Consider the following 27,782-nt stretch of genomic DNA (forward strand, 5'->3'; position numbering starts at 1 on the left):
GTGACTAATTAAAGACTTGCCCAATCTGTAATTGCTGCTTTTCAATCTTGAGATAATTTGGGAGTTTTCAGTTATAACACACCTATTTTGCATGGTCAGTTTTATTTCGAGAATGCTTAATCTGACGTGTCTATAAGAGTAAAGCTACATGCAAATATTTTTGTTGGCTGACTTGGGATATTTTTAGTTATGTAATGTAATAAGTTTGTAACAGTAAAGCACAGCAGGTGTGTTATAAGTGGGTAACTGTCCAATTGGTGTTGCAGATCTTAAATACATTATGGGTAAGCTGCTCTGCTTAAGTACAGTTCACATCTGGTCTACAGAGCATTTGTTGTGCAATAACTTGTTATAATGAACTATCCTAGCAGAGATCAGGCATTTTTGGAGAACAAACCATATGCACAGAGAATGAAGACAAGGCTGTACAGGATTCTACAGCGGTAAGTAACTTAAAATGGTGACATTTTAGAGCATTTTTTTGTTATAAATTACTAACATCTGTTGTACTAATAGATATTTTGATTCAAAGAAAACCCACAATGTTCTTGTATTTGTAGATTTTCTTTTCTTTTTTACAGCTTTCATCTGATTCACCGATGGCTTCCAATGTGTTCATATTCCATAATGTTCAATCGGGTCATTCTCAAATTGAGTTTCAGCCACAGAATGACACTTCTGTGCCTTTGCTATACCCAAAGGATACATGGAAATGCCTAGAAGATGAAGAGAAATCTGTGCCAGATAAAATGCATGTTGTCCTTCAGTCTGTTCAAAAAAAGAAAGATGCCACTCCACAAAGAGAATTTATGTCTGCAATAAAAAATGAATTATTTGTAGAAGTTGAAACAGAAAATGGGCTGAAAAATTTTGACTTAGCATGTGGAATGGACAACTCAGTATGTGTAAATATTTCCACACCTGAGGAGGTTATTGGGCAGAGCGTTGGCTCCACGATTATGAAAACAAGTATGACAATACCTGTGGTACAACAATACGCTTCAATTCTGGAGCAGCATGATTCAGTTTCGAATAAATCTGATCATCAGGAATGGGGAATGACATCACCAGACTCAAGTAAACAGAAGGAAAACTATAGCCAACGGGTAGTATTGAGGCCGAAGGCCCCCCCCAAAGTTACTATCAGATATTTGGATGATGTTGATTCTTCAAGTTCCTCTGGAGAAGAGTCCCCATCAAATGACAATATAGCATTTATGATTACAAACACTGAGGTCCAGGCTCTGTCCAGTGGAGAGGTCTATGATATAGTGAGCAAGAAAGGAGAAGATATCCAGACTGTGAATGTGGATGCAAGTCAAGCAGTGACAGCAAGTCAGAGTGTTTATCAGGAGGTTGGGAACGAAGATTCAATGCTTTTCACAGATAAAAAACCAGTAATTATTATCTTTGATGAACCAATGGATATCCGATCAGCTTACAAAAGATTGTCAACAGTATTTGAGGAATGTGATGAAGATTTAGAAAAGATGATGGCTGAAGAGAAAATAGATGAAGAGAATGAAGTTGCTGAAATCTCCAGTGATACAGAAAAAATAACTGAATCTGCAACAGTTAATGATGAAACACATTCAGACAGAATTTCGTTTACTCTGGATTCAGCAACTAGTTCAGTATGGAATAAATCCAGTGGTCATGGACATGATGGTTCCGCTGAAATTAATGCACCAAAAGAAAGTAAATCTGGTATAATAGAAAGTGATGGCTCCAAATCGGATTGTGCAGAAGGTTTGTTTGCCAGTAAGGTAGACACCAAGAAGAAGTTTAAATTCAAATTCCCCAAAAAACAACTTGCAGCTCTGACCCAAGCTATTAAAACAGGCACAAAGACTGGAAAGAAAACTCTTCAGGTAGTGGTTTATGAAGATGAAGAAGAACTTGATGGAACAGTGAAGCAGCACAAGGAAGCTAAAAGATTTGAGATCGTACAAGCAAAGAGCAAAGATGAAGCCTCTACCAAAACCCCGCAATCAAAGCAACATAGCTCCACTGATTTGGTATCTAATTCATTCAGAACAGATCAGATTCGGAAAAATACTTACAAGACTTTGGATAGTCTTGAGCAAACCATCAAACAATTAGAAACAACAATCAGTGAAATGAGCCCAAAGATAGCAGAACAGGAGGAGGAATACACAACCTGCCCTTCACAAACCTGTGAATTATCTCAAGGGGCTGTGTCATGGGATGAAACCAAATCTACTGATCAGCTACTGCTTTCCACCGCAAAGGCACTTCAAAACACCAAGACCAAACCACCACTCCTTCCAAAAATCTCCACAAAAGCAAGTGAACCGCAGGTGTCCTATCGTATTCTTATTATCTGCTTCATGCGGGTGACGTGACTCCCCTTTCTGGTATCTAACAGCTGAAGCATAACTGGTTAATGGTTTGGTGGACAGTGGTGTTGGGAAACCTATTGTTTATTAATCTGACTGCTGATGCAAGTTGGCAATTTGATTTTTGTTGATTGGAAGTATAATGATGCTTTGATCTAACTGGGTGTTTGACTTACAGGTAATGTAAGCTTCTTGTAAAATAACTATTTGTTTTCTGCCTCTGCACCTCTAATCAAGCTTGAATCTGGTTGAAATGGGGACTGTAATTCTGTTCACTGTGCATGTAAAGGTAAATGGATTTTCCTAACAGGATAATGGTGATCAACATAGATGCTATACAAGATAACCAGTCTGTTTTCTGATCTTCTGGAGATCTGCTAATTCTCATTGTGATTCAAATATGTTCTCAGGAATAAAAATGTACTGTGCTTTGCTTTAAATGCGTTTAATTTTCTTCCAGAGTTCAAATCTGATGTCCCCAACCAGCAGAATGCCAGTCTCTGTGGGATCAAAAATAAGACAGCAACAGGGAAATACAGAAAAGGTGTCAAAACAGAAGCTTCAGGACCCTCAACGACAGTTCAGACAGGTAGTTTTGTTCTAGAAATCTGTCCAGAAAGTAATGAATAACACATGTCAATTTTAAAATGGCTTCTTCATAAAACATAAGCTGTTCAATGTTATATCTCATTTAAATTATTGAATTAAATTATGAACCCGGACCTGGTATCAGCTTATAAATGCTGATGAATTGTGTGAAATGTTCTGTGTCTTTGCTATAATACTCTTAAGTATCTTCCCATTTCTCTATCAGTAACCTCTTGTTGATGAATGTCTGTATCCTCTTGTGCAGTAAAACCTTTAACAAATAACTTGCTATTGTATTGTTTCCTATTTATTTTCCATCAGGATTTCAGTGTATAATTGGAATGGCTGAAGTAACCAGACTTAACCAATGCTTACACCTGAACTAACTACTGTGAAAATTTATGTCTAGTGAATGGATTAGAATATGAATTACTGGTTAATTTGGGTTTTTTTTTCAAGCTTGCATTCTAATAATAGAAAAGCATGGTTTAATAATCCTTAATATTCATACTTTTTTCTTTTATTTTCTTTCTTTCCACATTTATATGTTGTGGGATTTACCAGGTCCGTTAAACTCCTGCAAGGCTCACCAGGATAATAAGGTTCTGGACTGTTAATTCTTTTGTCTGCCAGGGGCTGTTGTGGCAGGCCCTATGGCTAAAATGTTGCTGGCTTTCTGACAAACTTTATCTCCTGCCATCTTTGTTTGCAGGCTAATGGAAGTGCTAAGAAAGCTGGTGGGGAGAGTAAGGTTACTTCCCCTACTTTACCTGCTTCTAAGATCCCGGCCCTTTCTTCTAGCTCTGGGAAAAGTAGCTCTGTACCTGCTCCTAGCAATGACAACACTAACCATCCCAGTATTTCCAGTAAATATCCCCTATCTGCTACTAATGTTCTCGCTCCAACTGCAGGTCGTAATGCTCAGCTTCCATCTGTGTCCCATATCCCTTCTACCTCTAATGGCTCACTTAAGCTTCATGCTCAGAACTCTGCCTTAACAGGTAGAGGTCAGCCTTCTTCGTTTCCACTACACACTCCAAATGGTAGGCCTTCTCCATCTTCCTCATCCTCTTGCCCCTCCCCAGTTTCTCCCACCTCACTGATTCAAGGTGCAAAGAGCATCCGGACAATCCATACCGCTAGCTTCGCAAGCTACAAGCAACAGAACGTGAACCAGAGCAAATCCACCATGGCCACTGTCAAAGAAACGGCGTAGAGGCAGCACGCTGGAACCTGCCCGTCTTTAATTTTTTTTTAAATGGCAGTAGAATGCTACTAATTTCATTGTGATTTTGTGAAATTCCTCACATAGTGTGCATTCAGCAGAACCAGAATTAACAGGTCTTTATAAACCTGCAAACACTGATTTCCCTGGAAATCTCACAAGGAATTGTGAAGGACACTTGCAGTGTTTCTCTTTTAAATAATTGTTCTAGTTAATCTGACTTAAAATCAGGTAGTATAACAAAAGGTTACACGTTAAGACATAATGAGCGACATTCACCTGCTGTCAACTTTATTTCAAGCACATTTGTACACAGAGTATTTTTTCACTTTGCACAGTTGATATTGCTTTAACTATTGTAAAGTTTGAATAATGAACACTGGGATACTGACTCAAGACTAACATAAATTATTCCATACCAAAACATTAACTATATTGGTGGGGGGGGGGGGGGGGGTCGGTGGGGGGTGATGGTGAGGAGAGAACCTGGAGAATTGTAACAGATGTTAAATTATATTCAGTACAGGTCAAATGTAGAAAGGTAACTGCACACACAGTTTGCACTGAATTATACTTATTCAGCATATTTGTTGCAAAATGTATCACTATATTAAGTATATGGAATAAACACTTTATTTAATGGGTGTTTCTCAACACTTAGCAGGTGCATTTTCCCTGTAGCTAATAATACTAGGTCAAGGGCAGCTGCCTGTTGCCCTACATATGATCTGTTGCATTTTTTTAATAACCATACTTAGCTACACATTTCATTAAGGCAAGAAATAATCAATATTCCAATTAAGTCTGCAGTTTCCACTATTGGGAGTGCTTATAAATAATACTTAATGTTTCACATGACAATGGAAAGGGTCACGATAATGCAAATTAAATGTGTGATTTTGATGAGTGCAAGACTGGTGTAATGTTGTAGATATGCTATCTGTTGTACTGCCATTCTCTCACAATAATAAAGACAAGTATTGCTTTTTAGGAGTGATGGATGAAAAACTGCTTATTTTGTTTGAGTTTTTATGTATAGCTGACTATTCTTTCTAATTGCTCCAAAGCTGTGTTTTTGTACTTCAATTTAATAGTCTTTAAAATCTCGTTGTACAATTGATTTTTTTAAAAACTGATTTTGCTTATTTTCATGAAAATGAATGCTAGTTTGCTAGTTGCAGTTGCTTATTAAGGACTGTTAACCCACATTGAGAGACTTGTAAAACTAGCTAACTTGTATGTTTTGTGTGTGTATATGAAGCTATACATATAGATGTATATGCACACATATTTGCTTATAAATCTGCAGGGATGCTTATAGTTTTCACTCTAGTACCAAAGTTTGTTTATTTGCATGCCTTTTTATTATAAGATATATTTTAAGAAACAGATGGGTATATGTGATCTATAAGATGGGGCATGTTTGCACATCCAGAGGATTTTTGTACAGAGTTTTGTTATTTGTAAAACATATTATATTGTAAAATACAGCATTGTGGTGAACTGCAAACTCTAGTCTTGTGAAGAAGCAATGAAATAAAGGGCCGCATGCTTGAGGTTCTGTTTCTTGTCCTTTGAGTAATAAATTTGGCAATATTTTCTTTTGAAGGCTGCTGTAAATGTTGCTGCTGCTTAATTCCTGTATGGTTAGAAGGTAAAAGATGAACAAGTAGAAGCACTTCACAATTATTTGTGCCCTATTAAAAACGTTGCTACTGCTTTGGGAATTTTATTTAAACAGGCTGTGTTACTGGGGCAAGTTGTTCCAGAAACCCTACTTATATCCTACTGGATCAGCTAACTGGGGAAGGATATGTTCAGAATATTGGGAAATTAAGAATTACAGTCATAAATTTACAACAGCAACTGTGATGAACTTCAGCATATCACCTGCAAGCTGCCTTTGTTTAAAAAACTTTGAAAGTACTCGTACGTTACTCGACAAAGTGACAATGTCACTTTAAACACGGTCAGCTGATGCCAAATTTTGATTCAAGCAAAAGCTGTTATAAACCAACTAAATATTTTATGGCATATTTATATTGCACAATGTCTGAGTGTGCCAGTGAACCTGTGCCAAGAACCCAAGAACTAGGAGCAGGAGTAGACCATATGGCCCATTGAGCCTGCTCCGCCATTCGGTATGATCATGGCTGATCTTAGCTTCATCTCCACTTTCTTGCCTGCTTGATATCCCTTGATTCCCTGAGAGACCAAAAATCTGTATATCCCAACCTTAACTGTATTCAATAATTGAGCATCCACAACCCTGTGGGGTCAGGAATTCCAGCGATTCACAACCCTTTGAGTGAAGTAATTTCTCCTCTTCTCAGTCCTAAATCCTTTATCCTGAGATTGTGCCCCCATGTTTTAGATGCCCTGACCAGTGGAAACAATCTCAGTGTCTACCCTATCTGGCCCCTTCAGAATCTTATATGTTTCAATGAGATCGACTCTCATTCTTCTAAACTCTAGAGAATACAGCCCCAATTTACTCAGTCTCTCATCATAGGAGAACCCCCTCATCGCAGCGACCAATCTAATGAACCTTTGCTGTCCCGCCTCCAATGTAAGTATATCCTTTCTTAAATGTGGAGACCAAAACTGCACACAGCATTCCCGGTGTGGTCTCACCAAAACCCTGCACAATTGTAGCAAAACTTCCTTATTCCTGTACTCCAATCCCCTTGCAATAAAGGCCAACATACCATTTGCCTTCCTAATTGCTTGCTGTACCTGCATGTTAACTTTTTGCATTCCTTGCACAAGCAAACCCAAGTCTCTTTGAATATCGACACTTAGAAGTTTCACACCTTTTCAAAAAAAATATTCTGCTTTTCTATTCTTATGATCAAAGTGAACAACTTCACACTTCCCTACATTATACTCCATTTGCCATCTTGTTGCCCACTCACTTAACCTGTCTATCTCTCTTTGCAGCCTCTCTGTGTTTTCCCCACAGCTTACCTTTCTACCTACCTTTGTATCATCAGCAAACTTTCTGTCTCTTCATTAAGTCATTAATATAGATTGTAAACAGCTGAATTGGCTGAAGATTGGCATCTATGATGCTGGGGACCTCCGGAGGAGACCAAAATGGATCATCCACTCAGCAGTTCTGGCAGAAGATCAATGCAAATGTTTCAGCCTTGTCTTTTGCGCTGATGTGCTGGGCTCCCCATCATTGAGGATGGGGATGTTTGTGGAGTGTTTTCATATGGTCACTTGTTTAATTTTCCACCAACATTCATAACTGGATGTGGCAGGGCTGCAAAGGCTTGGTTGTGGGATAGCTTATCTATGTCTATTATCATTTACAGCATCATCGTGATCAGTTTTCAAGGGGCCTACATTGCTTCTGACCTCCCTATTCTTTTTCTAACGTAGTTATAAAAGTTTTTTTGTGTTGCTTTTGATATGCCTTGCAAGTTTCTTTTCATACTCCCTTTTTGTAGCTTACGATCTGTTTTGTCTGCAGACCCTTTGCTCTTTGCATCTTTCCCATTTGCCAGGATCTATGCTTTTTTTTTTGTTGCATTTTTGTATGCTTTTTCTTTTAATTTTATGTCGTTTATCGCTATTTGTCCTTGGCTCTTTCTTTGGCAAGTAGAATTCTTGCTCTTTAGGTATATAAGCTGGTTCTGTATCACATTAAGTTATTATTTGAACATCTTCCACTGATCTTCTATCCTTGTACCCATTAACAGATTTGCCCAGTTTACTGTGGATGGTCTCTGTCTCATCACATTGAAGTCAGCCTTCCCTAAATCTCGAATCTTAATAGCTGTTTCACATTTCTCCCTTTCAAACGCAACATTGCACTTGACCATTTTTTATGATTGCGATTAGATAAATGTTCACAGACCATTAGGATGTTAAATAAATCTGGCTCATTACTCATTACTAAATCTAATATGGCCTGTGCACTTTTTGGTTTCATGACATACTGTCCAGAAAACTATACTGGAGACAGTCTAGAAATTCACTACCTTTCTAACATGTGTTAGTCTGCCTATTCCAATCCATATGAAAGTTAATATTTCCTAATAAAATAACTTTGCCTTGACTACATGCATGTCGTCTCTCAGCATTTATATAAGCGACCACTTCACAATTACGATCAGGTGGTCTATACACAATTCCCACTACAGTCCTTAAATCCTTTCTATTTCCCATAAAGTCTCCACTATATGCTTATCTCTCATTCTTAATCGCTAAGGCTACATCTCACCCTCTACAATTTTCTCACCTTTCCTGTAGACCTTACAACCTGGTATATTTGATTCCTGATCTTGACTGTCTTGCAGCCATGAATCCTAAATGTTGTACCTTCCAAGATGAATTTGTGCCTGCAATTCATTGAATTTGTTCCTTATACTCCCTGCATTTTTACGAAGGATGCATACTTGGGCCATAAACCCTAACCTGTCCTTTTGCTCTAATGTTTTACTGTCACATTTCTTATTTCCCCCTCCTGGTTTAATTATCGTACATCTTTTAGTTTCCCTTTACCTGCAATGCCCAAAGCATAACTTCTGACTGTCCTTTTTATTTATTTTTAAACTATTATCTATACTACCTTTTACACCCGAGTCCTTCCCTCTCTCCCCCACTCCACCCACACCACTAGTTTAAAGTGCTTGTAATCGCCCTATTTATCCTTTCCACTAGAACCCTGGTTCCAGCCTGGTTCAGGTGTAGCTCGACTCTAAACAGTACAGTTCCTTCCCATCCCAGTTCTGGTGCTAGTGTCCCATGAAATGGAACCCTTCTTTCCTACTCAGCTCCTTCAGCCACGTGTTTACCTCCCTACGCCAATTTGCACATGACTCAGGTAATCTAGAGATTATGGACTAAATTTTCCCAGCTCCGGGGTGGCTGACTGGGAAAATAGTGGGCAGCTGTGTCAAGACGGTTCCCCTACCCATTCCCGCCGCTGGGAACTTCCAAGGGCAGGCAGGAAAACTGATCGGCTGTCCGCATCATGGAGGCAGGCAACCAATTTACATAATTCGGGCGGCGCAGTGGTTAGCACCGCAGCCTCTCAGCTCCAGCGACCCAGGTTCAATTCTGGGTACTGCCTGTGTGGAGTTTGCAAGTTCTCCCTGTGTCTGCGTGGGTTTTCGCCGGGTGCTCCGGTTTCCTCCCACCACCAAAGGACTTGCAGGTTGATAGGTAAATTGGCCATTATAAATTGCCCCTAGTATAGGTAGGTGGTAGGAGAATATAGGGACAGGTGGGGATGTGGTAGGAATATGGGATTAGTGTAGGATTAGTATAAATGGGTGGTTGATGGTCGGCACAGACTCGGTGGGCCGAAGGGCCTGTTTCAGTGCTGTATCTCTAAATAAAATAATTAAGGCCACAATTAGGGGCAATTTTACAGGCTCGCTGGCATTTTGTCAGCAGCAGAGTTGCTCCCCTGCCATTTGCAGAGACTGCCAGCTTAATGGAGGCAGCCTCCCTGCAGCAGGCGTGGGGGCAATCAGTCAGAGGCTCCAGCCCCCAAAGAGAAAAGGCTGCCCGTGGCTCCAACAAGCCATCCGGAGGGGTTTTCCCTCCAATCCGAGGGGACTACCAGCTTCCCCCCTCTGATTTATATATTTAATTTTAATCTTCTGAGGGTACCTACATTTTGAGGTGTCTCAAGGTCTCCTCCCTGTCTCACCAGTGCGCAGCTCTCCCAGGCTTTTGAGAGGGTTGTCAGCAGCGGGAGCCCGCCCTAAGGGCAGTGAGCTTGGAGGTGGCCAGTTAGGAGGCTGCCTCCAGGAATATCGTCGTGTCGGTCTTGCTGCAGGCTCAGCCCCCCATTTGGTCCTGTGTTGGGGTCCCAAAGCCCTCGGGAAAATCCTTCCCAATTTCCCTTGAGTTCCTATCCTTTAATTTTGCTCATAGCTGCTGGTGTCTCCAAACAGGACCTCTTGCCTACTCTTCTGTATATTGTTCTTTGCAACATGGGCCACAAAGACTGGATCTTCCACCTCACTCTCCAATACCCTTTCAAGCCGGTTCAAGATGTGCCTCCCCTGGCACCAGGGTGGGTAAAAGAAAACATCTGGGCCTCTCAATCCTGCTTACAAAAGATGCTGTCTGTCTCCCTCAATATTGACATTCGACATCCTTTCCTCCTCTTTTTCCCTGCTTTGGGCAGCTTCCTACTCCAAGGTGTCATGTCCGCATTCTGACCGTCTTTATTCTTATGCTCCCAGGTAGCAAGTACGTTGCACCTGTTGAATAGGATCAGTTTCAGTGGTTCCTTGTTCTCTATCTCACTTGCGTTCCTTTTACTCTGTACGCTATCAGTCACACCAACCCAGTTCTGAACCTGCATCTCTCTGAGGTGTAACCGAAGTCTGGAGCAAACTGTCAAGAAACTACTCCCCCTCCCTTATATGTCAGAATGTCTCCAACTCACACTCCAGCTCAATGACTTTGAGCTGGAGAGATTCGAGATGGAGGCACCTACTACAGATGTGTTCACTCTGGACAGTCTCGCTGTCCACAAACTCCCACATACTGCAGTCCAGACACAACCTGCTCTGCCATAATTGTCATTTATATTATTTATATCTACTTTTTTAGTTTGTTGTAAGATGTTTTTCACTTTATACACATTAACTCGCACCAAGCAGTGTATAAAAATTGCAAATATGTACTGCCTTAAACTTTCTCTACAAGTATTTGAGATGAAAATAAAAAGCAGCACCTCCTTCTCCCTCTGCAGCTAATACCCACTTGCACCAAATTCCTGACTTTAATGCACTGTTTATGCTGCACTCAATTCTGTGAATGCTCTGTGTAATGGTAGAGTAAGGGAAATGCTGGATACAATTCTTCTGCTACTGATGGCCCACAGCACCTCATGGATACCCAGTTTTGAGCTGTTCTGAAGCTATTCCATTTTGCATGGTGGTACACGATGGTGGGTGTCCTCAGTGTGAAAACGGGACTTGGGCTCTACAAGGACTGTGTGGTGGTCATTCCACCTAATCATATTATGGACAAATGCATCTGTGCGGCAGATTGGTGAAGACGAGGTAAAGTAGGTTGTTCCCTCATTGGTGTTCTCACCACCTGTCACAAGCCCAATTTTGCAGCTATGTCCTTCAGGACTCAGCCAGGTCAGGCAGTAGTGGTGCAACTTTTGGTAATGGACATTGAAGTTCCCCACCCAGTGTACATTCAAGGTGTATTGATTCATCAGCTGAGCAGGCAATAGGTGGTAATCAGCAGGAGGTTTCTTTGCCCATGTTTGATCTGATGCCATGAAACGTCATGGAGTCAATGAATTAATTCAGGACACTGAGCCACTCCCTCTTGACTGTATTCCATTCTGGCCATTACCAAGGACATTAATGGAGTAGTCTGGGGCGTTGGCTGGAAAGTATAGTTCTGTGAGTATGATTGATCTGTGGGACAGCTCTCCCAATTTTGGCGCAGGTCTTCAGATGTTCATGAGGAGAAGTTTGCAGAGTCAATTGGGCTGTGCATGCCATTATCTTTTCTGGATCGGATGCCTATGTCAATGTTGGGTGGTTGACCAGTGTTTTTATTCTTATGCGTTGTCATAGAAGCTTGATAGGCCATTTCAGATGCCAAGAGTCAATCCTATTGTTGTAGGTCTGGAGTCACATATTGGTCAGACTGGGTATGGAATGCATGTTTCCTTCCCTAATGGGCATTTGTGACCCAGATGGGGATTTATGATAGTCTAATATTTACTTGGTTACTATTACTGATGTAGCTTTTTATTCCAGATTTATTTGATTAAATGAATTTATATTGCCCAGCTGCTGTGGTGGGATTTGAAATCATGTCTTCGGATCATTCGTCCATGCCTCTGGGTTAGTCATCCGGTAACACAGCATAGTGGTTATCATTCCTGGGTACTGTAGAACCAGCGACATTTACAGCCCAGAAGGAAGCTATTTGGCCATTTTGTCTGCCAGATCTTTGCTAAAACAATCCAAACCTCATCCTATTGTCCTGCTCTCTTCAGACAACCCTGAATCACCTTCTGCTTCAAATATTTATCCAATGATGCAGCCTCAACTATTCCCCATGAAAAATAATACTTTTCCAACACTCCCCTGCTTAATGAAATTCACCCTAATTTATCTCTAGTGGCAGCTAGAACAGTGAATATACATAACAATGGATATGATCAGATTCAGTTAAGTTTAATTGATTTGCATTTATCTTCACAATGATATAACAATCATTAGTAAACCTATCTGCATTCTTCCCACCAGTCTAGGATAATACTTCCTTTCTCTGCAGTCTCCTGTTTCCATAGCCTTTTGTTTCCTGACTACCCGTGTGGCCTCTTTTTTTCCTTGCCTGGAGTCAAAGAAGAAGTCTTTTTCTACTTCCATCTACTCACCATTCTTAATGAGGGATTTCCATTACACAGATAAGAGGTGTCCTTTGCTTACCCAGGTAAACTAATGTTTTTTGTTTAACTGGGGCAGAATAGAAGCACTATCAATCAAAATCTGACACTGAATCACATTAGGAGCTATTAGGACAGGTGACCAGAAGCTTGGTGAAATAAGTAGGTTTTAAGGAGAGAAGGCTCAACTATCACCAGTAACCTGTCCCTCGATGTAGAATTAAACAAGCGCATGGGAAAAGCTTCCTCTGCTATGTCCAGGCTGGCCAAGAGAGTGTGCGAAAATGGCGCACTGACACAGAACACAAATGTCCAAGTGAATCAAGCCTGTGTCCTCAGTACCTTGCTCTATGGCAGCGAGGCCTGGACAACATACGTCAGCCAAGAGCGACGTCTCAATTCATTCCATCTTCGCTGCCTCCGGAGAATCCTTGGTATCAGGTGGCAGGACCGTATCTCCAACACAGAAGTCCTCGAGGCGGCCAACATCCCCAGCATATACACCCTACTAAGCCAGCGGCGCCTGAGATGGCTTGGCCATGTGAGTCGCATGGATAATGGCAGGATCCCCAAGGACACATTGTACAGCGAGCTCGTCACTGGTATCAGACCCACCGGCCGTCCATGGCTCCGCTTTAAAGACGTCTGCAAATGCGACATGAAGTCCTGTGACATTGATCACAAGTCGTGGGAGTCAGTTGCCAGTGATCGCCAGAGCTGGCGGGCAACCATAAAGGCGGGGCTAAAGCGTGGCGAGTCGAAGAGACTTAGCAGTTGGCAGGAAAAAAGACAGAAGCGCAAGGAGAGAGCCAACTGTGTAACAGCCCTGACAACAAATTTTATCTGCAACACCTGTGGAAGAGTCTGTCACTCTAGAATTGGCCTTTATAGTCACTCTAGGCGCTGCTGCACAAACCACTGACCACCTCCAGGCGCTTACCCATTGTCTCTCGAGACAAGGAGGCCAAAGAATGAGAGAAGTGCAAAGAATTAGGGAGGAAATGTAAGCCCTAGGCATGGCTGTCAACAGTGGAGCGATTTAAAAAGGCTTGCATTTAGCATCGATATAGTAATGTTAAAAAGACAAGCCTTAAGGCTTTGTGCCTTAATGCGCGGAGCATTCGCAATAAAGTGGATGAATTAATCGCACAAATAGATGTAAACGGGTATGATATTGTTGGGATTACGGAGACATGGCTGCAAGGTGACCAGGGATGGGAAATGAACATCCAGGGGTATTCAGTATTTAGGAAGGACAGAAAAAAAGCAAAAGGCGGTGGAGTTGTGTTGCTGGTTAAAGAGGAAATTAACGCAATAGTGAGGAAAGATATTAGCTCTGACGATGTGGAATCTGTATGGCTAGAGCTGAGAAGCACTAAGGGGCAAAAAACATTAGTGGTGATTGTATATAGACCCCCAAACTGTAGTGGTGATGTTGGGAATGGCATTAAACAGGAAATTAGAGATGCATGCGATAAAGGAATGTCTGTAATTATGGGTGATTTTGATCTGCATATAGATTGGGTAAATCAAATTAGTCACAATACCGTAGAGGAGGAATTCATGGAGTGTATACGGGATGGTTTTCTGGACCAATACGTTGAGGAACCAACTAGAGAACAGGTCATCCGATACTGGGTATTGTGTAATGAGGGAGGAATAATTGACAATCTAGTTGTGCGAGACCCCTTGGGGATGAGCGACCATAATATGATAGAATTCTTCATCAAGACGGAGAGTGATGTAGTTGATTCTCAGACAAGGGTCCTGAATCTTAGTAAAGGAAACTACGAAGGTGTGAGGCGCGAGAAAGGGATGACGGTGGATAGGCAATGGCAGACATTTAAAGAGCGCATGGATGAACTGCAACAATTGTTTATCCCTGTCTGGCACAAAAGTAAAATGGGAAAGGTAGCCAAACCATGGCTTACAAGGGAAATTAGAGATCGAATCAGATCCAAGGCAGAGGCATATAAATTTGCCAGGAAAAACAACAGATCTGAGGATTGGGAGCAGTTTAGAATTGCAAAGGAGGACCAAGGGATTGAAGAAGAAGGGGAAAATAGAGTACGTGAGCAAGCTTGTGGGGAACATAAAAACTGACTGTAAAAGTTTCTATAGGTATGTGAAGAGAAAAAGATTGGTGAAAACAAATGTAGGTCCCTTACAGTCAGAAACAGGGGAATTTATTTTGGGGAATAAAGAAATGGCTGATCAACTAAATGCATACTTTGGTTCTGCCTTCACAAAGGAGGACACAAATATCAAATCAGAAATGTTGGGGAATACAGGGCTTAATGAGAGAGAGGAACTGAAAGAAATCAGTATTAGTAGAGAAATGGTGTTGGGGAAATTGATGGGATTGAAGGCCGATAAATCCCCAGGGCCTGATGGTATGCATCCCAGAGTACTTAAGGAAGTGGCCCTAGAAATAGTGGATGCATTGGTGGTCATATTTCAAGATTCTATAGACTCTGGAACAGTTCCTACAGATTGGAGGGTAGCTAATGTAACCCCACTATTTAAAAAGAGAGGTAGAGAGAAAGCAGGGAATTATAGACCAGTCAGCCTGACGTCGGTAGTGGGGAGAATTCTAGAGTCCAATATCAAAGATTTTATAGCAGAGCACTGAGAGAACAGTGGTAGAATCGGGCAGTGTCAGCATGGATTTACGAAAGGGAAATCATGCTTGACAAAGCTACTAGAATTCTTTGAGGATGTAACTAGTAGAGTTAATGAGGGGGAGCCAGTGGGTGTGGTTTATTTGGACTTTCAGAAGGCTTTTGACAAAGTCCCACATAAGAGATTAGCATGTAAAATTAAAGTGCATGGGATTGGGGGTAGTGTATTGCGATGGATAGAGAATTGGTTGGTGGACAGGAAACAAAGAGTAGGGATAAATGGGTCTTTTTCCGAATGGCAGGCAGTGACTAGTGGGGTACCGCAGGGATCGGTGCGAGGACCCCAGCTATTCACAATATACATTAATGATTTAGATGAGGGAACTAAATGTCATATCTCCAAATTTGCAGATGACATAAAACTGGGTGGGAGGGTGGGTTGTGAGGAGGATGCAGAGAGGCTTCAGGTTGAATTGGACAAGTTGAGCGAGTGGGCTCTTGCATCGCAGATACAGTATAATGTGGATAAATGTGAGGTTATCCACTTTGGTAGCAAAAACAGGAAGGCAGATTATTATCTGAAAGGCTATAAACTGAGAAAGGGGTATATGCAGCGAGAACTGGGTGTTCTTGTACACCAGTCGCTAAAGGTAAGCATGCAGGTGCAACAGGCGGTAAAAAAGGCAAGTGGTATCTTGGCCTTCATAGCGAGAGGATTTGAGTACAGGATGTCTTGCTGCAATTATACAGGGCCTTGGTGAGGCCACACCTGGAATATTATGTGCAGTTTTGGTCTCCTTATCTGAGGAAGGATGTTCTTGCTATAGAGGGAGTGCAGCAAAGGTTTACCAGACTGATTCCTGGGATGGTGGGACTGACGTATGAGGAGAGATTGAATCAGTTAGGATTATATTTGCTCGAGTTCAGAAGAGTGAGGGGGGATCTCATAGAAACCTATAAAATTCTAACAGGACTTGACAGGGTAGATGCAGGAAGGATGTTCCTGAGGGTGGGGGAGTCCAGAACCAGGGGTCATAGTCTAAGGATACGGGGTAAACCTTTCAGGAGTGAGATGAGGAGAAATTTCTACAACCAGAGAGTGGTGAGCCTGTGGAATTCGCTACCACAGAAAGCAATTGAGGCCAAAACATTGTATGTTTTCAAGAAGGAGTTAGATATAGCTCTTGGGTCTAAAGAGATCAAAAGGTATGGGGGGAAAGCGGGAACAGGTTACTGAGTTGGATGATCAGCCATTATCATAATGAATGGCGGAGCAGTCTCGAAGGGCCAAATGGCCTACTCCTGCTCCTATTTTCTATGTTTCTATGTCCCTTTAATGCCTAACTGATGTCCCAAAGTGCTTTACAGTCAATGAAGTACTTTTGAAGTGTCACTGCAATGTAGGAAACTCATTTAAATCGGTCATTCTCAAGAGGCCAGGATTTGGAAGAGTGCAGAGATCTTGGACAGTTGTAGGGCTGGCGGGAGGGGTGAGATCATGGAAGGATTTGAATATGAGGATGAAAATTCTGAAATCGTGACATTTCTGGATTGGGAGCTAATGTAAGTCGGCAAGCGCAGGGACGATGGGTGAACTGGACTTGATGCCAGTTAGCTGCATTTTGGATGAATTCAAGTTTACAGAGGCAGTCTTGTTGCTAAAGAGGATCTGTGTTTGGAAACTGAGCTCAGCATCAAATCGAATACTGAGATTGCAAATAGTCTGGTTCAGGCCTCAGACATTGACCAGGGAGAGGGATGCAGTCAGTGGCTAGAGAATGGAATTTGTGACGGGAACTAAAGAGAATAGCTTCAGTCTTCTCAATATTTATTTGGAGGAAATTTCTGCTCGTCAATACGGGATGTTGAACAAGAGCATTGGATCTCATCAGTGTTGTGTTTGCTTCTCTGTGCTAGTGTTGACTATACACTAAAACCAACCACGCATAAGGGATTTGTTAACACTTAATGTGGGTTCTTTATTTATAACTATACTGCAGGTGTGCAACTAGGAGTAATCTTGCACAGGTCTGGTATGGAAGCCTACTCTCTACAGACTCCCACTGAGTAGACGTCATGTAAATTGAAATGTAGTGTCCAATGGTTTAATTGATCTGTGTTTGATTGTGTTAGTCTGTTCACTAATCAGTGTTCACTGTGCTTAATTGCTTAAGCCTGTGGGTGGAGCTTAAGAGTTAAGCAACTGAAACCATACAAGAAAGTTCCAGTATAAACAAACCTGAGTTCTGGTAGAGAGAATGTGTAGAAACCTTGTAAGTGCTGAAATGTTTGAAAGTACTATAAATAAACCTGTTGTTGACTTAGAACTACTGTCATCTCTGCATTTCTCTGAGATAAATCAGATATATAAAACCGGCAAATACATAACAGAAGGCATAACCGTACCTTCTTAAAGGTGTGTCACACTTCGATGTACTGCAACATCATCCTTTCTTTGAAATAAAAGTTACCCCCTTAAACAAATAAACCATAACTATATACAAGTCTGTTCCCAGGGACGCACACCGAGACAAACATCAACTGCTGCTGGAGGACTATCAGTTCGGTGAAAGACGCCCTTTGGTCTGCCCGAAACTTGCTGGTCTTCCAGCGCAAAGAGTTGTCCACCACCGAATGTTGCAGACTGGCACATTCCAAGGTCCAGGACTACGTGCTGAGGGACGCACTAAAGCTTGGGGCAGCCGCAGCAAAGGCTCAATGGGGAAAGAGCACAGTGTAAGGTTCCCCCACCAAGCTGGACTGAGGGGCTGGATCCATGGGAAACCCCTCGAACTGTATCGTTAATATTCTCAATTGCTGTAAATGTAAAACTGTAATTGACATGACAATTGTGAAACGGAAGGGTTGGGAAGAAACTCATGACAGTATTGAAGGAAACTGATCTCCCTTGCAATGTTTGTATTTTTTGGTGCTGTTTGGAAACTGTTTGGCAATGTAATTTTTACAGATTTTTATGAATAAAGTATATTTTGGAAAAAAAAATATACAAGTCAGCAAACAGTGGTAAATTACAAATATACATCGTACAATACTATAACATAAGACTCATAGACTCAGAAATCTCAATAATGTAGTGGTGGTCTAATTATATGCCCTGACTTCGTGACTGCATCTGCTCTTGGATTGCTGAACAGTTTCACACAGGCTCTTCTCCTTGGCAGTAGTGTGTGAGACTTGGTGTTGGATCTTGTCCTGTTTGCGATGGAATCATGCAGTGATCCACGGTCAGGAACTTCTCTGATCTGACCTCTGTTTCTCTTTTTCTCCCTTTGTGACCTTGGCTGAGATGAAACCTCATGAATCTTCTCTATCAGGACCTGTGGTTCTGCTGCAACACATATGTATTTTGCTTTGTCCTGTCGAGACTTAATATGCATATCCTGGTGTGCTGTCTCACCACTTTCTAAGGCTTTGTTTCTTGCCATTCGCAATTTTGTCTCCTCTATCTGATCAGCTAGCATTTTCGCCTTGTTTTGCTCACTCAGAAACTTCTCTTGTAACTTGTGTTTTGCTTCTGTTTTCTTCAGGTACTCCTCCACCATCTCAATAGTGTCAAACATTTCTTCAATGTTTTGTTTCTTGAGTGAGATCGCCAACAGAGCGAATTGGTTTGTCCTCTTTAATGCTGCCTATTCTATCGAAGCAGTTGGGGTACTGTGAGGTGAGGTCACCGATGGAATTGATCGGTCTGTTGTCTATATTTGGTCTGCTTCCCACTTGATTGTTGATCTCATGTATTGTAACAAGGGATAAGTCCCTGTAGGCCTGCAGTTGCTGGTACAGTAGTCTGAACGATATATAAAAGTTGGGATGCCCATGCCGATAGATTGTCGCGACAGCCAAACGGAATTGCAGACCATTATAAGCCGTAAGTTGGGTGCTCGAAGGCGTCATCATGGCTTTCTACATCTTTGGGTACGTATTTTTGAGGACACACAGAGGGAGTATGCTCACACTCGTTCCTGTATCAACTGTTGCCGACAGCACATGTTTGCCTTGTTTCTTAGGACATATAGAAACATAGAAACGTAGAAAAATAGGAGCAGGAGTAGGCCACTCGGCCCTTTGAGCCTGCAGCACCATTCAATACGATCATGGCTGAAAATCCAAACAAACTCTGTACCCTGTTCCCGCTTTCTCCCCGTATCCCTTGATCCCTTTTAGCCCTAAAAACTATATCTAACTCTTTCTTGAATATATTTAATGATTTGGCCTCAACTGCTTTCTGTGGTAGAGAATTCCACAGGTTCACCACTCTCTAAGTGAAGAAATCCCTCCTCATCTCAATGCTAAATGGCTTATCCTTAGACTGTGACCCCTAGTCCTGGACTCCCCCGCCATCGGAAACATCCTTCCTGCATCTAGTCTGTCCAGTCCTGTTAGAATTTTGTATGTTTCTATGAGAACCCCTCTCATTCTTCTAAACTCTAGTGAATACAAGCCTAATCGACCCAATCTCTCTTCATACTTCGTTCCTGCCATCCCAGGAATCAGTCTGGTGAATTTTTGCTGCTCTCACTCCATAGCAAGAACATCCTTCCTCAGATAAGGAGACCAAAACTGCACACAATTATCCAGATGTGGTCTCACCAAGGCCTTGTATAATTGCAGCAAGACATCCTTGCTCTTGTATTTGAATCCTGTTGCTCTGAAGGCCAAGATACCATTTGCCTTCTTAACTGCCTGCTGCACCTGCATGCTTACTTTCAGCAACTGGTGCACGAGGACCTCCCCCTTTCCCAATCTATCGCCGTTCAGATAATAATCTGCCTTTCTATTTTTGCCACCAAAGTGGATAACCTCATATTTATCCACGTTATACTGCATCTGCCATATATTTGCCCACTCACTCAACCTGTCCAAATCACACTGGAGCTTCTCTGCATCCTCCTCACAACTCACACTCCCACCCAGCTTTGTGTCATCTGCAAACTTGGATATATTACATTTAATTCCCTCATCTAAATCATTAATATATGTTGTGACTAGCTGGGGTCCTAGCACTGATCCCTGCGGTACCCCACTAGTCACTGCATGCCACTCGGAAAAAGACCCATTTATTCCTACGCTTTGTTTCCTGTCTGCCAACCAGTTCTCTATCCATGTCAGTACCTTACTCACAATCCCATGTGCTTTAATTTTGCACGCTAATCTCTTATGTGGGACCTTATCGAAAGCCTTCTGAAAGTCCAAATACACCACATCCACTGGTTCTCCCTTATCTATTCTACTAGTTACATCCTCAAAAAATTCCAGTAGATTTGTCAAGCATGATTTCCCTTTTGTAAATCCACATTGACTTGGTCCGATCCTGCCATTGTTTCCCAAGTGGTCTGCTGTTACATCTTTTGTAATGGACTCTAGCATTTTCCCCACTACTGATGTCAGGCTAACTGGTCTATAATTCCCTGTTTTCTCTCTATCTCCTTTTTTAGATAGTGGGGTTACATTAGCTACCCTCCAATCCGTTGGAACTGTTCCAAAGTCTATAAAACTTTGAAAAATGACCAGCAATGCATCTACTATTTTTAGGGCCACTTCCTTAAGTACTCTGGGATGTAGATTATCAGGCCTTGGGGATTTATCGACCTTCAATTTCCCTAACACCATTTCTCTACTAATACTGATTTCATACAGTTCCTCTTTCTCACTAGACTCTATGTTCCTCAACATTTCTGGGAGGTAATTTGTGTCCTCCTTTGTGAAGACAGAACCAAAGTATGTATTAAATTGGTCTGCCATTTCTTTGTTCCCCATTATAAATTCCCTCGTTTCTGACTGTAAGGGACCTACATTTGTCTTCACTAATCTTTTTCTCTTCACATATCTATAGAAGCTTTTACGGTCAGTTTTTATGTTTTCTGCAAGCTTACTCTCATATTCTATTTTCACCTTCTTAATCAATCCCTTTTTCCTCCTTTGCTGAATTTTAAACTGCTCCCAATCCTCAGGTTTGCTGCTTGTTCTGACCATTTTATATTTCTCCTCCTTGTATCTAATACTATCCCTAATTTCTTTTGTAAGCCCTGGTTGAGCCACCCTTCCTGTTTTATTTTTGCTCCAGACGGGAATGGACAATTGTTGTAATTCATCCATGTGCTCTTTAAATGTTTGCCATTGCCTATCCACTGTCAACCCTTTAAGTAACATTCCCTAATCTATCATAGCCAACTTGCACCTCATACCTTCATAGTTTCCTTTATTTATATTCAGGACCCTAGTCTCTAAATCAACTCTCTCACTCTCCATCTTAATGAAGAATTCTATCATGTTATGGTTGCTCTTCCGCACAAGAAGATCGTTAACTAATCCTTTCTCATTACACAATACCCAGTCTAGGATGGCCTGTTCTCTAGTTGGTTCCTCAACATATTGGTCCAAAAAACCGTCATGTACGCACTCCAGGGATTCCTCCTACAGTATTATTGGTAATTTGGTTTGCCCAATCTATATGTAGATTAAAGATACCCATTATTACAGTTGCACCCTTATTGCATGCATCTCTAATTTCCTGTTTAATGCCATCCTCTACATCACCACTGCTGTTTGGTGGTCTATATACAACCCCCACCAATGTTTTCTGCCCCAAGTTGTTTCTTAGCTCCACCCATACAGATTCCACATCAGCATTCTCTGAGCTAATATCCTTCCTCACTATTGTATTGATTTCCTCTAATGCTACTCCACCTCCTTTTCCCTTTTTGCCTGTCCTTCCTAAATATTGAATCCCCTTGGATGTTCAGTTCACATCCTTGGTCACCCTGCAGCCATGTCTCCGTAATCACAACTGTATTGTATCCATTTACATCTATTTGCGTGGTTAATTCGCCTACCTTATTGCGAATACTCCGCGCATTGAGGCACAATGCCTTTAGGCTTGTCTTTTTAACATTCTTAGTCATCTTAGCATTATTTCGCACTATGGCCCTATTTGTTTCTTGCCCTTGATCTCTATGCCTTCCACTTTTGCCTTTTTGTTTCCTGTCATTTCGTTTTTATCCTTGTTTCCTCCTCCTCAGTCTCCCCGCTCAGGTTCCCATCCTCCTGCCATTTTAGTTTAAATCCTCCCCAACAGCACTAGCAAACGGCCCGGCGAGGACATTGGTTCTGGTCCTGCCTGGCTGTAATCTGGATGGATGCAAAAGCTTCCAGTGGTATGATGGGATTGATGCATCCAGTGACATTCACTATGTAAAAGGTTTGCTCCTCACATCCCATGGACCCTGAATCACTGGAGTCACCACTCTGGTCACTTCCATTAGCTACCTCATGTATCTGTTTGTTGTACCCAGAACGGTCCCTGTGCTTATAAGGGTGTTGTACCATTTTGTTGACCATTTGACTCTGGTCATAAACCTTGCTTCTCCCATCAGGTTTGCATTGCCTCAGCCAGTGCCCTTTTGCACTGCATGTTTTACACAATTGTAGAATGCCGGTTAGCTCCTTGGCACATGTAGGAGACGACATCTCTGATATAGTCTTCCAGATTTGGAACCTTTGGCTAATGTACACATCGTTGGCATAGAACATAAAGATTGCAAACTTTGTTGTCCTGCAACGATCGCTTTGTATTTGCATCCATCCTTGACAAGTGAATCAATAGTGTAGCCTTTAGGTATCTCTAAGAGATCCTTCTGATATGCTTCAATTGGCATTGATGCAATGACGAATTCTGTGATTTGCTGTGCGAGTGCGGCTTCTGAGAAGTTGAAGTCATGTCCCTAGTCGCAACACTTTCTAACGAAATGATCAATAGATTTGTGCAACTGCTGATGGAATGACATGAAGACAGAAATTGATCTTGATCTTCAAGTGTAGATCAAATCTTAGTGGGATCTTTCTAATACTCTGTGACCCCGTATTCAACTGGTGTAAACCTTTGTTGCCTATCGAATTTTCATAGCTTGCTTTTCAGGCTCAGAGACTGCCAAGTCGATGATGTGCACCTCGATTCGCTGTTTAAACAACTTAAACTCTGAGACAAGATCAGCCACTTTCCAGTTGATGGATAGAGACTTGGAAGTCATCCTTGCACTTTAATAAAAGCAAAATACTGCGGATGCTGGAAATCTGAAATATAAACAAGAAATGCTGGAACCACTCAGTAGGTCTGGCAGCATCTGTGGAAAGAGAAGCAGTTAACGTTTCGGGTCAGTGACCCCGTCTTCGGAACTGCACTTTACCTTGCTTTCTTTGCGGCAAAAAAACGTTCTTACTGTTCGGAAAAAATCACTGCGGCAGCAACTGCCCAGTGAAGCGGTATAGTTGGGCTTTGAGGGCGTGGCACTGTCTCCTGGTTCACGTACTGTTTGTTGGCTCCGCTCACAAAGGGTGATTTCAGCGTGAGAAAGCTTGACAATGAAATAGCCTTGAATTTTTTTTATATAGTTTGCCAGATCAAAATGTATTCAGTATTGGTGCTGAAATTCTTTTTTATCTAGCTCGCCTGATCCCGATGCAATTAACTCAATGGCTCCATCTGCCCCACAGTCAATCCGACGGCCCGATTATAGGTACCTGGTGTCTCTGCCCAAGTACTGATCTGGCGTGCGCCTCCTGCCGTGAAGTGCAGAGCATCTGCAAATGCAGAGAATGCTGATGTGGAATCTGTATGGGTGGAGCTAAGAAACAACTTGGGACAGAAAACATTGGTGGGGGTTGTATATAGACCACCAAACAGCAGTGGTGATGTAGAGGATGGCATTAAACAGGAAATCTGTAACTTACAGATTTCCTCAGTAGGTCTCGAATCACCCTGATATGCTTCTGGGATCTTGACTACACAGGCTGAGTTGCAAGCAATGCAGTCAAAAGTCAGATCCCTCTGTCTTTGAGGATCTTCTGAAGTCTGTGAATTGGAACCTGGGAGATGATGGAGTTCAGAATCGAAAAATCCCACTGCAGTCACCACTGCAAACACAAGAAGTGTTTGCTTCTCTTTGTGTTCGTGTTGACTTTACACAAAATCAACCATGCGTATGGGATCGGTTATCATGTAATATAGGTTCATCATTTATAACTGCACTGCAAGTGTGCAACTCGGAGCAATCTTACACGGGTCTGTTCTGCCTAGTCTCTACAGACTCTGACTGAGTAGCAGTCACATGGTACATTGAAAACATAACTACACCTTTTCAAAGGTGTAGCACAACAGTGCGCTAACATTAGTGTTTTAGGATGGTGTCACCAATGGGTAGCATGTAATTGAGAAATAGGAAGGACCAAAGGAGCGATGCTTGGGGGACTCTAGCGATAATGGTGTAGGAGCGTGAATTCACAGCAGGAGATCCTCTAGCTACAACTATATAGGATGGAAGCAGGCGTCTGCACTCCCACCCTGCTGGACAAGAGGAGCGGCATTGAAGGATGGTGTGATCAACCGTATCAAAGGCTGCAGATAGGTTGAGAAGGATGAGGAGGGATAGTTTACCATGGCAACACTCTATAGGATGCCATTTGTGACTTTGACCAGGGCTGTTTGAATGCTGTGTGGTAGGGATAGGAAACACAATTGGAAAGGTTCAAAGATGGAAATAAAGGAAACGATGGGCTAGGATTACAGAGGCGACAACAGAAGACTGGTGACTGGTTCCTGGGACTGAAATGGAAGCAGTCCAAAGTGATGTAGGCCAACCTCAAAAGGATTGGGAGGGGGGAGCCATGACCCTCCTAACTGTCCCACCCTGCACCACTGGGTGACTTAAACTCTGGCAAGAGCAATCCTGGAACTCCTTATCCTCTTCCACAGAATGTGGGCTATTGCGGAAAGTAAGCAAATATGCTTTCCCTGGATACACAATGGATCTGTGATCGACCACACATTTCAAGCCTAACCTGCATAGAAATCTGGAGCACTTTAAGGTAAGCAGTGACAGTGGGGGAACAGTTTCTTACCCATTTGTAAGTTTTACCTTGAATTGGCACTGCTTTAAACTTTTGTAGCAAGACTATGTAAAGTACTTCATCAATGGGCAGCACAGTGCTGCAGTGGTTAGCACCACAGCCTCACAGCTCCAGCGACCCGGGTTTGGTTCTGGGTACTGCCTGTGCGGAGTTTACAAGTTCTCCCTGTGACTGTGTGGGTTTCCTCCGGGTGCTCCGGTTTCCTCCCACATGCCAAAGACTTGTGGGTTGATAGGTAAATTGGCCATTGTAAAAAAAAAAAATTGCCCCTAGTGTAGGTAGGTGGTAGGAGAATTGAGGGAAGGTGGGGGTGTGAGAGGGAAAATGGGATTAATGTAGGATTAGTATAAATGGGTGGTTGATGGTCGGCACGGACTCGGTGGGCCGAAGGGCCTGTTTCGGTGCTGTATCACTCTTTAACTCTAATGCTTTCTTGAAGTCAACATACACTACATTCCACTTGGGTTATCACCTGGTCAGAAGCTGTCAGTTGCTAGGTTATTACTTGACACATAATTGTATACTCTTAAAATAGATTAGCTTACTTGCTGTTGCAAAAGTAATATATCTGGAACAAAAACAAGAAATGCTGGAATCACTCAGCAGGTCTGACAGCATCTGTGGAAAGAGAAGCAGAGTTAACGTTTCGGGTCAGTGACCCTTCTTCGGAACTGACAAATATTAGAAAAGTCACAGATTATAAACAAGTGAGGTGGGGGTGGGCAAGAGATAACAAAGGAGAAGGTGCAGATTGGACCAGGCCACATAGCTGACCAAAAGGTCACGGAGAACAGGCAAACAATATGTTAATGGTGTGTTGAAAGACAAAGCATTAGTACAGATTAGGTGTGAATACACTGAATATTGAACAGCAGCAAGTGCAAACCTGAAGAAAAACAACCTAAAAAAAAGTGGGTAAACAAACTGAACAAACTAAGATGAAATGAAATAAATGCAAAAAAAATTGTAAAAAATGTAAAAAGGAATGTAAAAAAAAAAGGAAGAAAAAATAACTAAAATATATGTGTTATATATCTGGAGCTGGAAAGTATGTTTTGAATGGGGTACTGTGATCGTGTGCTTTTAAATTAGACTGAACCTCCTAGCATTTAATTATTCCCAGTCCCTTTTTATGATTTTAAAAGGCGGGGTATTAGTTTGTTACGAGCACGCATTGACTAATGAAGCATGATTTAAGGAATAGCATAGAACAGCACTGAAGAAGACCATTCGGCCCATTATTTCTGGTTTGTCACTTTCAAAGAGCAATCCAATAGGTCCCCCCTTTCCCCTCTTTTCTGATATTGATGCAATTTTTGCGCCTTCAAGTGTTCATCCAATTCCCTTTTGAAGGCTGCTATTGAATCTTGATCCACCCACCACCCTATCAGGCAGTGCATTTGAAGTCTCAAACTTTCGTTGTGTTAAAAAGGTTTTTCCTCACGTCGCCTCTGGTTCTTTTGCCAGTCACCTTAAATCTGTGCCCACTGGTTATCGGCCCTTCAGCCATTGGAAACAGTTTCTCTTTATCTAAATTCTTCATGATTTTAAACACCCCTACCAAATCTCCTCTTAGCCTTCTCTGTTCTAAAGAAAACCAGTCCAGCTTCTTCAGTCTATCCACGTAACTGTATCCCTTATCCCTAGAACCGTATTGTAAATCAGTTCTGTACCCACTGCAAAACCATTTAGCTTAGCACTAGAGAAGAAAGAAAAACAATTTAAAAAGGGATGGACAATACTGGCGAGAGCCAAATGAATTACTACATTTTAAAAAAATTTGTTCATGGGATGTGGGCGTCGCTTGTTAGGCCAGCATTTATTGCCCATCCCTAATTGTCCTCAAGAAGATAGTGGTGGGCTGCTTTCTTGAACCACTGCAGTCCATGTGGGGTAGGTACATCCACAGTGCTGTTAGGAAGGGAGTTCCAGGATTTTGTCCCAGCGACAGTGAAGGAACGGCCATATAGTTCCAAGTCAGGATGGTGTGTGGCTTGGAGGGGAACTTGCAGGTGGTGGTGTTCCCATGCATCTGCTGCCCTTGTCCTTCTAGGTGGTAGAGGTCACGGGTTTGGAAGGTGCTGTCGAAGGAGCCTTGGTGAGTTGCTGCAATGCATCTTGTAGATGGTACACGCTGCTGCCACAGTGCATCAGTGGTGAAGGGAGTGGAATGTTAAAGGTGGTGGATGGGGTGCAGATCAAGTGGGCTGCTTTGTCCTGGATGGTGTCAAGCTTCTTGAGTGTTGTTGGAGCTGCACACATCCATGCAAGTGGAGAGTATTCCATCACATTCCTGACTTGTGCCTTCTAGATGGTGAGGGCGGTGAGTTACTTAAATACACATTTAACATATGAGAAATGAGGAGCTGGTCCATCAGGCCTCATGCAGAATAAATATAGTGCAATGTTAACACTGCAGACTATTTTGTTTTTTGGTCACATGCCCTGATTGGTATGTTAGCCGACAAAAACAATTTAAAGCTGTGTGCTGTGTGCACCCTCTAGTGGTCATGCCGGCTCTCTATGTGTATATTTAAAGTATGTTGTACATGTTGGAAGTAAAATCAGTTGGTTATGAAGACTATATTATTCATAGCAGTGGAGATTTTTATTGAGTCTGCACCTGGCCGCAGCAAATATTGAAAAATGGGGAAGGTCAAAGGGAACTCTAT

General features: G+C 42.1%; 1 protein-coding gene across 12 annotated transcripts in view; it reads left to right on the top strand.

The window, feature by feature from the left end:
* Positions 1-27,782, top strand: part of si:ch211-285f17.1 (sickle tail protein) — an 815,052-nt gene that overhangs the window by 734,545 nt on the left and 52,725 nt on the right. For 5 of the 12 annotated variants that reach the window (XM_068013784.1, XM_068013800.1, XM_068013816.1 and 2 more), the window contains 4 exons: positions 369-443; positions 582-2,321; positions 2,821-2,949; positions 3,661-4,612. In XM_068013784.1, coding sequence (XP_067869885.1) covers positions 369-443; positions 582-2,321; positions 2,821-2,949; positions 3,661-4,164 — 2,448 coding nt within the window. In that variant the 3' untranslated portion in view covers positions 4,165-4,612. Of the gene's footprint in view, positions 1-368; positions 444-581; positions 2,379-2,820; positions 2,950-3,512; positions 4,613-27,782 lie in introns of those variants that run through there. The other 7 variants (XM_068013809.1, XM_068013793.1, XM_068013791.1 and 4 more) reach the window with 7 other exon arrangements.

This window comes from Heterodontus francisci, chromosome 2 (assembly GCF_036365525.1).
Source record: "Heterodontus francisci isolate sHetFra1 chromosome 2, sHetFra1.hap1, whole genome shotgun sequence".
In the NCBI taxonomy this organism is placed as follows: domain Eukaryota; kingdom Metazoa; phylum Chordata; class Chondrichthyes; order Heterodontiformes; family Heterodontidae; genus Heterodontus; species Heterodontus francisci.